Source organism: Rhinolophus sinicus, chromosome 1 (genome assembly GCF_057876585.1).
Source record: "Rhinolophus sinicus isolate RSI-liver-muscle chromosome 1, RSI-T2T, whole genome shotgun sequence".
In the NCBI taxonomy this organism is placed as follows: Eukaryota; Metazoa; Chordata; class Mammalia; order Chiroptera; family Rhinolophidae; genus Rhinolophus; species Rhinolophus sinicus.
The window spans coordinates 158,292,724-158,304,907 of NC_142501.1; the positions used below are offsets into that span (position 1 = coordinate 158,292,724).

Below are 12,184 nucleotides of genomic sequence, written 5' to 3' on the forward strand. Positions count from 1 at the left end.
GCCTTTTTTACTTTTATAAACTTCATAAAATGAGCCTGTGTTACATTTACAATTAGAAAACAAAACAATACATCTTTCAAGTTTTAAAGAATAGCTTTTGTAGCTCCTGGCCAGTTTCCCACTAAAACCCAGAGCATGACTGATGACAGAAGGAGTAACTATACAAACTTTCAATAACACATAAACTAGTCACATATTTGATAAGCTTTAGATTATATCTCGTTTCTTACGGCATAACACAAATTGTAATGTTCTTTTAATTTTCCTGGTTTTTCTCTCAGGACCATACTGATAAACACTAGAGTATTTTTAAAGACGGTCATTCGTTTTGTTAATCATTCCCAATAAAGAAGATGGACAGTCTTTAATTCAAACTCCCTTTTTTACAGATGAAGTGATTGAAAAAAGGACTATAAAATAAATCAACGATTGGTTCAACAGTAAAAACAAAAACAAGAACCCAGTTAAGTGCATCTCCTGGTAGAGTATAGACGGATACAGAAAAATTTAAATGTAAAAAAAGAAAAACTGAGGCGTGAATCTTTCCATTACAATTTTTTTTTCTTTATACAATGATTCACATACTCGGAGGTTGAGTTTCCATTTAGGCAATGTTAGAAAGAGCTATTTCCATTTTATTTATTTAATAAACATTTATAAGGCCGTTAATCCATGCTGGCTCTCACAAATGTTGACTCATTTTTCCTAACTACATTGGGGTAGGCAAAGAAATCTTGAACAACTTCTAGGTGACAGGTACCAATTAAATGCAGGCAGCGTCACTGCTCACCAAGTGTCTGCCTATGGGGTGCAGGCTCTTAACCACTGAGCTGGGCTGCCTGGAGCTCTGTCTCCAAACACCCATTCCTAGGTCAGAGGTCATTCCTTTCTCCTCTCCCACCTCCCATCATATTTCCATGTCTCCAAAAGGTCTGAATCCAACCTGGAGAATTACACTTTAAACCCTCTATACCTAATGTTGACGCAATCAATGTTTTACTATTTGAAAAAATATTGATAGGTTCAAAGACTGAAATGCTCCAGTCAGAAAACAGATACATCAATGTTTGTTTCTAGAGAAAAGGTGACCAACACTGGAGGTCCTGCAGCGAATGAAACGGGGTTTGATGAACGATGCGGCATTTCACATTTCAAACGCACACACGACCAGAGGAAGGCTGCTACACAGCAGGTCCCTACTCTCTAGTGTCCAAGCGCTGTTTTGTCCAAGGATAGACCAGAAGAGGTGATTCCCGTAAGCCTGCAGGATGAGTCCTTTGGCAGCTTCTGGGTGACCTCTGGTCCAGTATTTCCTAGATCAAATCCGAACCCCTCATACATGGAAAAGTTCCAACATTACAGAGGGAAGAAGGAAGTTCAGCGGGATACGGAAGAAGAGGTCATGTTACACAGACCACGACGTTCACTGAAATTAACACTCACTGGATTCAACTTTTGGCACTGATCCCTGTTACCAGCAAATGGAAAAGAAGACCAAGATAGAATTCTAAGTGTGATTTGAGAATATACAACTAGGGAACAGGTCGAACATTCTCTAGAATCCGAGATGAAGACGGTATTTTTAACACAGCATTCACTTCAGGTGTATGAAATACGCAAAATTGAAATTTAGAGAGAGACATAGAATACATATTAATAGAAGATAGATAGATAGATAGATAGATAGATAGATAGATGATAGAGAAGTAAAATTTACCCCCTCACCCCTCCTTGATTTATTCCCCCAGGTCTGTTAACTAAAGAGACATTAACTCTTTCCCTCTAAAGATGTGCCACCCTTGTCGAGGGTCTCACGGATTCGCCCCCAGCGTTTTCCCACCTCCGCGCACTGGGGTCACAGGGCGCCCACGGTCCCCCCCTCAGAGGCGGTAGCTCGTGCATGGCAGCGACTCACTCACTGCCCCTTTGGGGATCTGGGCTGAAACAATATCACAGAGTCAGCGGAGTTATGCGGCAGGTCCCGCAAGGCCACACCGGCGGGTCCAGCCTCCAACTCCCCCCAGGGGCGGGGCCGCGCCTCCGGGGCCCGGAAAAGACCTGAAGATCTGGGAATTTCCCGAGTCCAGGGACTTCGAACTTACCGCTTCAACAATGGATAAAAGGGGTTCGCTCGTTTCGGGGAGCCACAGAAGCCTCTACGCCCGCTTTCCCGCCAGCTCTTGTACTCCAGGCACCGCCGACCCGAACCTCCGAGTTCAGCCCCATGGCCCGCACCGCAACCGCCGCCGCCCCCTGCGCCCCTCGGCTCCTCCGGGCGGCGCTGCTGCTCCTGCTCCTGGTCGCCGCCTGCCGGCGCACAGCAGGTGAGATTGGTGCTCTGGGTTCCCAAGGGCCGGACAAGGGACGGGTGGGCGCCCATCGGGGGACAGCCCCGCTAACCAAGTCTGTTGTCCCCGCAGGAGCATCCATGTTCATTGAACTGCGCTGCCAGTGCCTAAAGACCTTGCAGAAAATTCACATCAAGAACTTCCAGAGTGTGATGGTGATACCCCCGGGACCCCACTGCGACCGAACCGAAGTCATGTAAGTGCTGCGTCTTGCCCTGCTGCTGCTAACAGAGTCCTGTCACTTCCACCGCCCCGATGCCCGCACCTTGATCCGCCAGCCCGACCTCCTGTCTCACATGGATTCTCTCTTCGCTCCGCAGAGCCACTCGCAAGAATGGAAAGAAAGCTTGTCTCAACCCCGCAGCCCCCATGGTTAAGAAAATCATCGATAGGATGCTAAAGAAGTGAGTTATGTGACTAGAGTCATTGGCTACAATGACTGCTTCCTGAAAATCATATCAGGGAAACCCAGGGTGTAGCTGAAGGAGTGAAAAGTCATTATTTCACAATTAAATTTGTCATTAAGATCATTAATCTGCTCTGGTGTAGAAGGATATCTCCAGTACCTTCCATCCCCATACCCCTCTCCGTCCCCATTCAAGTGAATGAAGCTACCTTCATTAAAATTCTCAATGGCGTTGGCCAGTTACTCTAAAAAAGTTTTTCACTTGTTAAAAAAACACTGGCATTTTACCCCCAGCCTTCTGTGCTTCATACTTTAAAAACAGATCCCTTGTTTCTCTGCAACATGGGCCCTAAAACTTAGTTAGTGGTGAAGAGCAGGGATTTTGCAGTGACACTGCACTGAGTGCAAATCTGGATCCCACCTCTTAGTCATGTGACTCAAGGACAATTGTTTGGCTAGGGAAAACTGTAGTAACCACTACCCAGGGTTGCTATGAAGCTGAAGTGAGACCCAGTGTGACAGATAATCAACTGTCACTCCCCCTTGGTTCTCATCTACCCAAAAGATTCTGGCTGTTTGTAGGCAATAATTCAGTAGAGACCACAGACACCACCCCCATCCCTCCTTTCCTGAATAAGAGCATGCAATAGCCTAGAGGTCTCTGCCACAAAGTCTAGAAATAACCACTTGGTTACTTCTAGGCTAGGAAAACTAGATTCAGAAAATTCTGGAACCTAGAGGGCAGATCAGAAGAGTGCTGTGAAACCAGCTTTCCTGAGCAGCTACTAAAGACAACTGTTTTCTCATTAAAGGGGCAGCTCCAACTGACCAGAGGAAGCAGGAAGCTGATTGGTGGCTATACTTGAAGCAGGCCCTATCCTTACAGAAATCAAAGGAAAAAGAGGAATCTTCAGCTCCCAAGGCCACCTGGATTGGACTTACTATGTTTTGAGCATCTCTTAGGAGAATTCTTCTACTTATTTATTTATTTTATTTATTGGCTGGTTTTCTAAGATTCTGTGTTAATATTTTACATGTAAAATCATTAACTATGTGATTAACTCTACTTGTGTACTATACTTTTATTTTATGTCAAACCCGTTAGTTCACTTTTGATTATTTAATTTGAAGGTAAAATGTTTGCAGATATTCTCTAGTTATTAAATTAATATTTCCGAGGAGCCCACAGCATGCCAGCCAGCTGCTATGACAGACGCTGGAGGATCTAAGCAAATAATGAGGTCATTGTTAGAGTAGGGGAACGCCTGTGTACATTTATTTTTGTAACTGTTTAAAAGGATGTCGGTTGTTCTTTATTGGAACAATTTCACAGTATGTGATCAACATTTCTCATGTTGAAGCTTTAAGAACTACAATGTTCTAACTATCCTTTAGACATTTTATGTCTTTCTTGTAAGGCATAATGCCTTGTTAAATGTTAATTATGCAGTGTTTGTGTCTTATAACAGAGAGTTTTAAATATTTATTGATATTTTTGCAAAAAATATGACAATAAAGTATTTCAAAATAGACAATGTTTTTTTGTTTGTTTGTTTGTCTTTTTCATTTTCTGGGAAATCTGATGATTTACATCAATGTGTCTCGACACTTTTTTTTCTCCTGGGCATTAAATTGGCTATACATATAAGTTAAATTATAAATTATGCTTAACTTCATGTGGTGATACCTGTCACTCCCCTTGGTTCTCACCTCCCCAAGAATGCTCTTTTCCAAACTGTGGGCTGTCCCTTTTCCCTTCAGTGGGAGAATCACTGATACATACTGTTTTTTTGTTGATTTTTTTTGTTTGTTTTAAGGAACTCCTTGCTACCTTGCTACTTGAGTTTATTTCCTTAAAAACGTTTATATTTTTATTGTTATCTTAACAAGGACTCTCATTTAACAAAGACTTTCATTTCGTTGTTTTTGCTAAATGATTTTTCAAATAATTTTTGACAGTTTAATTAAACAGGCAGTGAAGTAGTGGTAAAATAGATTTTTTTTTCTTCAGAATTCAAATAATTTGTATCATCAGTAGAGCAGAAAAAGTGAATGGTTGAGTACTTCACCTGTGAAAAGATACCATTTATTTTAGGTTGAATTTTCTAACTTTCATTGCTAAGGAACTAACTTAAGTTTAATGTTATCCCAATCCTTTATATCAATTCATCAAAGGTAATGGCTTTAAGATTTGAGTGCATTAGTTCCCACTTTTCCTAGTGCAATTTTGATGGAATCTGATAGGTAGTTTAGTTTGAGAAAGTCTTCTGGAACTTGCTATTCAACGCTGTCCCAGGATGACAGCAGCACTCCAGGTTTCCAAGACAAACAGAATTGGTAAGTCACGGAAGGGAAGATCCCTATAATCTAAAAGAAACCATCTTCCAAATCTGAAAAGAAAGATTGTTGGTGGATGTGTGGGGTGTGTGCTTGTCTCTGACTCAGGACTCATTTAGGAAATCCTGAGCCTTAGGTAAAAGCCTTCTGCAGAGGCAAGAAGGTGGGACTGGCAGCTTAAGTACATAAGATCAAGTTCTAACTTGACCCAAGTAGCTGGGTAAATAAGGGTTCTAAGTAGCAAGAAACAACCTCTGTGAGTTTTGTTTTTTCACTTAAAAGTTAAAAAATAATCTCTTCATAACTCCAATGTTACTAGTTATAAATTAGATGAGAAGGAAGAAAATCTGTGAACTGTACAGAAGTAAATAAATGAAAACCATTCTAGAAGCTCCACAAATGCTAGCATTCATTCCCCAACCCTAAGTCAAAGGACATTGGAAAATATTTACAAGTAGGACCCCAAGGATTTAATAAAGCCCTCACTTCTAAGACCAGTCCTTACACTCAAAACACTGTCTTGAGCTTGCTGTACTGGCCGCTTAGCTCTTGTCAATATGGAACACAGAGCATAAAAAGTAGAAAAATGTGTCTGTTCATATGGTGGTTAAAGACATAGGTTTCAAAAAATCAGATAAACTTTGTATTAAATTCCAGCTCTATCACTTGTTGACTGTGTGATCTTGTGCAAGTTTCTTGACTTCACCTAACCTCATTTCCCTTTCTATAGAAGAAAGATAATAGCCGGATATATTTTCTGAAGTTGTTGCAGGGATGGCTTCAGAAATATTTCTCTGGGCCTCAGGCCAACTCCCTGGATATTTTCTCAGTGCAGTCCTGGATCAAGTGGATAGATAGTGCAGTTTTCACACCAAATTGCCCTGAGACTTTGCAAATACAAAGCAGACTCTCATTGAGTGTGTAATGGCAGGAAATGGGACACAGGACATGTGAGGTGCTGGTCATGGGGTAAAGGAAGTAAGAGAAGAATATTATGTGACATATCACAACATTAGCAGGAACGAGAAATGGCAACAATGACTGAGGTTTCTTGAACAGTGTTACCAAAGGAGCTAAAGTCAGAAAGGAGGAAATATGGCTGATTCTATTCTGTCCTTGTGAGTCTACTTTTGTGTTCTACTATGATGGTCACTCAGGACTTCCAGAAGTAACTGCAGAGCTATTAGAGGATGGCAAAGGTGGCAGACCTGCAATAGCATAATGGGGGGCAATCCAGAGTAACAGATGATGCCGTTTCTCTTTTTTCTGAATACCCACACAAATAATAGAAAGGTCTAGTCCTATCTTCACCATAGATGCCTCAATCCATATCCCCTTTGCTTATTAATGGGTTCCACAGTTGCAATGAGCAACATCCACTCCTGCTGACAGCTACCCAACGCAAGCTCCTCTGTCCTTCTGATTCTCTTCCTGATGGCACTCTCCATTTGGATGTGGGGAGCGGTGTCTCCTTAACGGAACCACGGTTACCAGCCCAAGCAAACTCCATAGTCCTAAAGGACAGTGGAGTTATAAGCATTCACTCACACAATCACACTCCTCTTTCACACGAAAGTGTTAGTTGTTTCATTTGAATTCCTTTGTTACCCTGGTTAAAGTCTCCAAGTCCATAGACTACCTCCTTACCCCAGGTAGCTGCCGCGGCGGATTCTCGGAGTCCCTTCACCGTGTCTGCAGATCCTTAAGACTCTTAGTCATCCTTCCCTTCTCGAGCCCCACGTTGGGCACCAGATGTCACGTCCAGTGCAACACGGGCAGTGAGGGTGCGAGAAGGGGCAGCTTGGGTTAAGTTTTTTAGAAAGAAACAAACAAAGATTTAATGTAGTTAAATCTCTCCAAAGGCCAGGGGTCTCTCGGTCTCAGAGGACTGGAGCCCAGAATAAGGCCAACTGGGAGTTTTTATTGATAGGTATACAAATACAAGAAAGTAACATTGTTTCTTACATGGTCTGTGAGACTCATATATCATAACAGAAAAATGTTTATTCCAATCACCCTTTGTCTGTAAACAGCCGAAGCACAAGGTCCCATGATGTCTTACCTAAGGTATGTACCTTCTCAGGGTGAAGTCTCTCATATTGTAACAGCTCCATTGAGATAAGTGAGAGAACTGATCTTTGTTGTCCTCATGACTTCTCTCACAAACAGGTGCCAGGGAAAAGGCAGAGCCGGCAACAGCTTTTCCCAGGCAGGGGGAAGGGGAGGCAAGGCTCTTTCCCATATTCTTCTAGGGCAGCTCATTGGGGGTCCCCACTTGGTTCCTCCTGGCTTAGGTTGTATCTCCCGTGAGATATCTTACCCGTCTTTGGCTGCAAACCATCTTTTGGGGACCAGACAGAGAGACATAAGGTGTAAACACAAGGATGGAACAGAGTCCCAGAAAGGCACAGTCTCACAGACTCTTCTTTCCTTAAGGAAAGACACGGGGGGACAGTTGGCTAGGCTGTTGTGTGACTACAGAGGGACATATGTCAGAAAGAGTTTCCTCAGTTCACAGGCAGAATGGCCTGTCATTTAATGCTCTCAGAGGCAATACTCATTGAAGGGCAGGAGATAGTGAATGAATTTTCTATTTTCCAGTCCCCCTTGGTTGGACAGTGAGAGAAGTTACACTATGTATCTGTATCTATCTACATCTATGTCATCTATATCTGTATCTATATATCTATGTCTATCCTATATGAGTATCTCTACACACTTTCTACTTCTCTCTTTATTATGCTCGCACTCTCTTTAAAAACCCTTGAACATATTTATAATAGCTATTTAAAAATCCTTGTCTCCTAATTCTGCCATCCTGTCATTTCTACCATCCTGTGATCCTGTCAATAGAAATAGAGTCTATTTCTATTGACTGAATTTTCCCCTCTGGTTCTGGGTTACAATTTTCTACTTCTTAGTATGTGTTGTAATTTTTTATTGGGTGCAGGAAATTTTGAATCTTGTGTTGAGATTTTGTTTTCTTCTTTTAGAATCTTGATTTCTGTTCTGGCAGTCAATTAAGTTACTGGAGCATCAGCCTGATATTTTTGAAGCTTGTTTTTACGCTTGGTAGGGTGGTCTAGAGAGAGTGTTATGGCTTAGGGCTGAACTGCTATGTCCCTTCTATATCTTTCCTGAACGCTCTAAATGATCACAAGTTCTCTCCATTCTAACAAGTCAGGCCTCAACTATTTCCCCATCGCATATGAGGTCTGAGAATTTCTCAGCTTGCAGATTCCTAGCCAGTCTCTGCCTGACCTTACAGAGTTTCACCCTGTGCATGTGTGACTTTATGTTGATCAAAGAGACCCAATGGACACTTGACGCAGACTTGTGGAGCTCTATTTTCCTGCATAGATGTCTCCTTTCTGCAAGTCTACTCCAAAACTTCTAGTCATGTCGGTTTTCCTGAATTCAAATCTGTGTCTCCTCAACTCAGTAAGACAACTGTACTCTGTTTGGGGTCACCTTCCCTGCACAGTGATCCAGAACTGCTCTGGCAAAAAGCAGGGGTGACTATGGACCTAACCTTGTTTGTTTACTTTTTATCACAGACACTAGTTACCTACAGTGATATCTCATTTATTACATAGACTTTAGTAGCTTTTTTCCCTTCCCTACCCCACTTCCCTACTACCCTGCTTCCCATCTTGTTCTTCCTATAATCATCTCCAAGTTAAATTATGGCACACAAGTCTCTGTATCAGAATCTGCTTTTGGAGGAACCCAAACTTGGTCACTTGGAATTCCCAGAAATTAAATCTCAGGGCTAAGACTCGTGTACTACTGTTCTATCAAGGAGTATAATACCAGAGAATCTGAGGGGAGAAAAATGTGAAGTGGGGCAGAGGAAATTGATAACTAACAGGAGAGTACACAGCCACAACCACACTGGCCATCACTAATTACAAGTGATCTTCACTTCCCAAGAGGCTCTTGTGAGTGTTTGCTTTCTCATTTTGAAGAAACTATAAAACCAACTCAAATCAAGACATTAGAGTTGCTGGATTTATATTAGAGAGTCATAAATCACCCAAACAGCAGGGCATCAGCCTCTGATTTTTCTTTTTTGGCTGAACTTGAAGTCAAAACCTTGCAGCTGGGTCCAGAAGGCCCTAAAAGTGGGTGTAGGTGGGGGAAGAGTCAACCAGGACCTTATTTGCACCTGCGAAGAGAAAGATGACATTTTTGTCCTCCAAATTAAAAGTGACACATACTCTTTTTTAAAGCAAGAGATGGTTGGAATTGTGCCTTTTGCTTCCAACAATTTCCTGAAGAAGAAACTACATATTTTGGAGAGGAGTAAACGAGTCAAATATTAAAACCAGAAACTGATCTTTTCGCAGCCAAGCAGGAGTTTGGTTCAAAACCCGAGAGAACACACAAAAAAATTAGTTCTTTCATTTTATAGATGGGACTGTGGAGGCTCAGAGGCCACTAAAGAATTACCAAATGCCACAGAATGTTTTTATTTAAAAATGGACTAGAACTCAAGTTTCTGATATTTAGTGCAGGGCTATTTGCATTAACAAGATCACTGTGCTAATTGCCAAACAGGATTATTAGCTTGAACATTGGTTCCAGGATTGGCTTTCTAATACTTGTAGATCCAGTCTCAGAGTATTAACTAGTAACTAATATCCCATTCATACCATAGCAATTGTAGGGTAGTCTAAAGAAAATATGATGAATATTGTGGTCAAATCATTTGAAATAAAAAAATGGGATCAGCCACTTTGGGTGATCTGCTAAGTTACTCTGTTATGCTCTGTTATAACAGAGTAACTTCTACATTTATCTCCCCTAAATGTAGAAGCTTAAAACAACAAGCATTTTATTCTGGTTCATGACCCTGTGCATCAGCAGTTTGGGTTAGGTGATTGACAGCTGGACTGGGCTCAGCTCAGTGGCTTGTCTGATGGTTTCTCCTGGTGTCACTCATGTGGCAGTAGTCATCTGGTGACAAGCAGGACTGCCTCACTGGCATGTCTGGTGGTTGGTGCTAGCTATTGGCTGGGCCTCATGTCTCTATCAGATGAGCTCTGCTCTCTCTTATGGTAGCAGCAGCATTTCAAGAGGACAAGAGTGAAAGCTCCTAGGCTATCTGCATTTTTACCTGGAGTATCCACATCACTTCTTCCACATAATGTTGGCCAAAGTGAGTCATAAGGTCAGCACAGAGTCAAGGGGTTTGGGAAACAGATTTGACACCTTGAAGTTAGGACCTACTAAGAATTTGTGGCTATATTTAATTTTTCACAATTACTTAATCTTTCTGACATATCGGATTTCCTCACCTGTGAGATAGAAACATCCCTTGTGAGGTTTCCAGATAATATACAAAAAGTTCATAAAGGTGTATTGACACAAAACAGAACTCAATAAATGATCCTTACTATTATCACATTATGTCCTATCTCTGTTAGTGTTGATAAATATTTTGAACAATGAAACAAAATTACAATAAAAAATTGGATTTTTTTTTAAGTAACTTGAGTGTTTGCATAGATCCAAGGCTGTGTGAAATTTCAACTAATAAAATAAATGGTCTATAAAACCTTAGAGGCTGACAATCTGAGTATTTTAAACAATCTAGATCCCACTATAAATTAATTCTGCTCCAGATCTGGCATAGATTTTAGTAGGTCTAGAATTAGAGACCGATATTTGATAACAAAAATCCATGGATCTTTTATCACCATCTGTTCAAACAAACTCCTTAACAACTATCATGATGTCCTAAGCTTATCTTTAAGAGTTTTGAAAAACTAAATTATTTTGTGTCTTTCAACATTTGGTTGTCTTATCTTTGTATACGTTCTTATTATCATCATAATATCTATACATGTTGATAACACAACACTTCACGACCTCTACTTGGTACGGAAGGAAAATGATGCTAAAATAAACTAAGGTTATGTATGAATAGTGTTTCTAACCTATGTGCAGATTTCTGGTTTGTATAAGGCCAAGATCTGATCAGTCAATCGAATGCTGACAAGTTTTTAAAACTTACCTCATTTTGAAATTAAAACAACTTTTTCCCCCTTCCTTAACATGCCAAGACCCTTGCCTTAATGTGTCTGGGTTTCTCTAACATAATACCATGGATTGGGTGGCTTATAAACAACAGGTATTTATTTCTCACAGTTCTAGAGGCTGGAAGATCGGGAAGACAGCATGGTCAAATGAGGGTCTTCCTCTGGGCTGCAGACTAGTCTTGTATCCTCACATGGCAGAAGAGGCTAGGAAGCTCGCTGGGGTCTCTTTTAGATGGATCTAATCCCATTCGTGAGGGTTCCACTCTCATGATCTAATCACCTCCAAACCTCCCCCCCAACACCAGAATACTGGGGGTTCCAACATGTGAATTTTGGGGAGACACAAACATTCAGAACATAGCAACTCTTCACAACACTGTGCCTCTTTGCCCATTTCTCTGTCTGGAATGCCTGTCAGCCTTTTGTTATGATGCACCTCCTTTCATCTTTTAACAACTCCAGTGTTAGTGCCCCTGTGAAGTCCTCGGCCACCAGAATGCCTCAGGTACACATCTAGTATAACACAGATCACTTTCTGGTTTAAGCTACTTACATGTCTGTCTCTCCAAAGAGGCTGTGAACATCTCAAGAGCAGAAACTCAGTTTTCATTCTTTAAATACATAGTGTATAGCAAAGGCCCTGGTAGATAATAGACGCTCAATGAGAACTGGCAAAAGAAAAGACCTACTTATCATTTAGCCTAGGTTTACCGCTGGACTATACCAGCCCTTCAGTAATCACTGATTTCTTCAGTTAAATGCTGTTATGCATTGAATTATATCCCTCTCCCAAATTCATTGGTTAAAGTCCTAACCCCCAGTACCTCATTTGGAGATAGTCTTTACAGAGGTAACCAAATTAAAGTGAAGTCATTAGGGTGGGCCCTAGTCCAATATGGCTGGTGTTCTTTTATAAAAAGGGGAAATATAGGGAAAACACAATGTGAAGACGAAGGTAACCATCTACCAGCCAAGGAGAGAGGCTTGAAGCAGCCTTAAGAAAGAAACAACCTTACCAACACCTTGATTTTGGACTTCAAACCTCCAGA

The 12,184-nt window shown here is 41.3% G+C and overlaps 1 protein-coding gene and 1 long non-coding RNA gene across 2 annotated transcripts in view; one reads left to right on the plus strand and one right to left on the minus strand.

The window, feature by feature from the left end:
* On the plus strand, positions 1–4,282 carry LOC109440590 (C-X-C motif chemokine 2-like). The gene is made up of 3 exons (XM_088791415.1): positions 1–2,544; positions 2,669–2,752; positions 3,567–4,282. The coding sequence occupies exons 1-3, from the start codon at positions 2,225–2,227 to the stop codon at positions 3,580–3,582; spliced, it is 420 nt and encodes a 139-aa protein (XP_088647541.1). The 5' UTR covers positions 1–2,224; the 3' UTR covers positions 3,583–4,282.
* A 1,251-nt stretch (positions 4,283–5,533) lies between these two features.
* The window catches only part of LOC109440609 (uncharacterized), a 59,531-nt gene continuing 52,880 nt past the window's right edge, over positions 5,534–12,184 (minus strand). The window contains exon 4 of the long non-coding RNA XR_016018697.1: positions 5,534–9,259. This is a non-coding gene — a long non-coding RNA (uncharacterized LOC109440609). The remainder of the gene's footprint in view (positions 9,260–12,184) is intronic.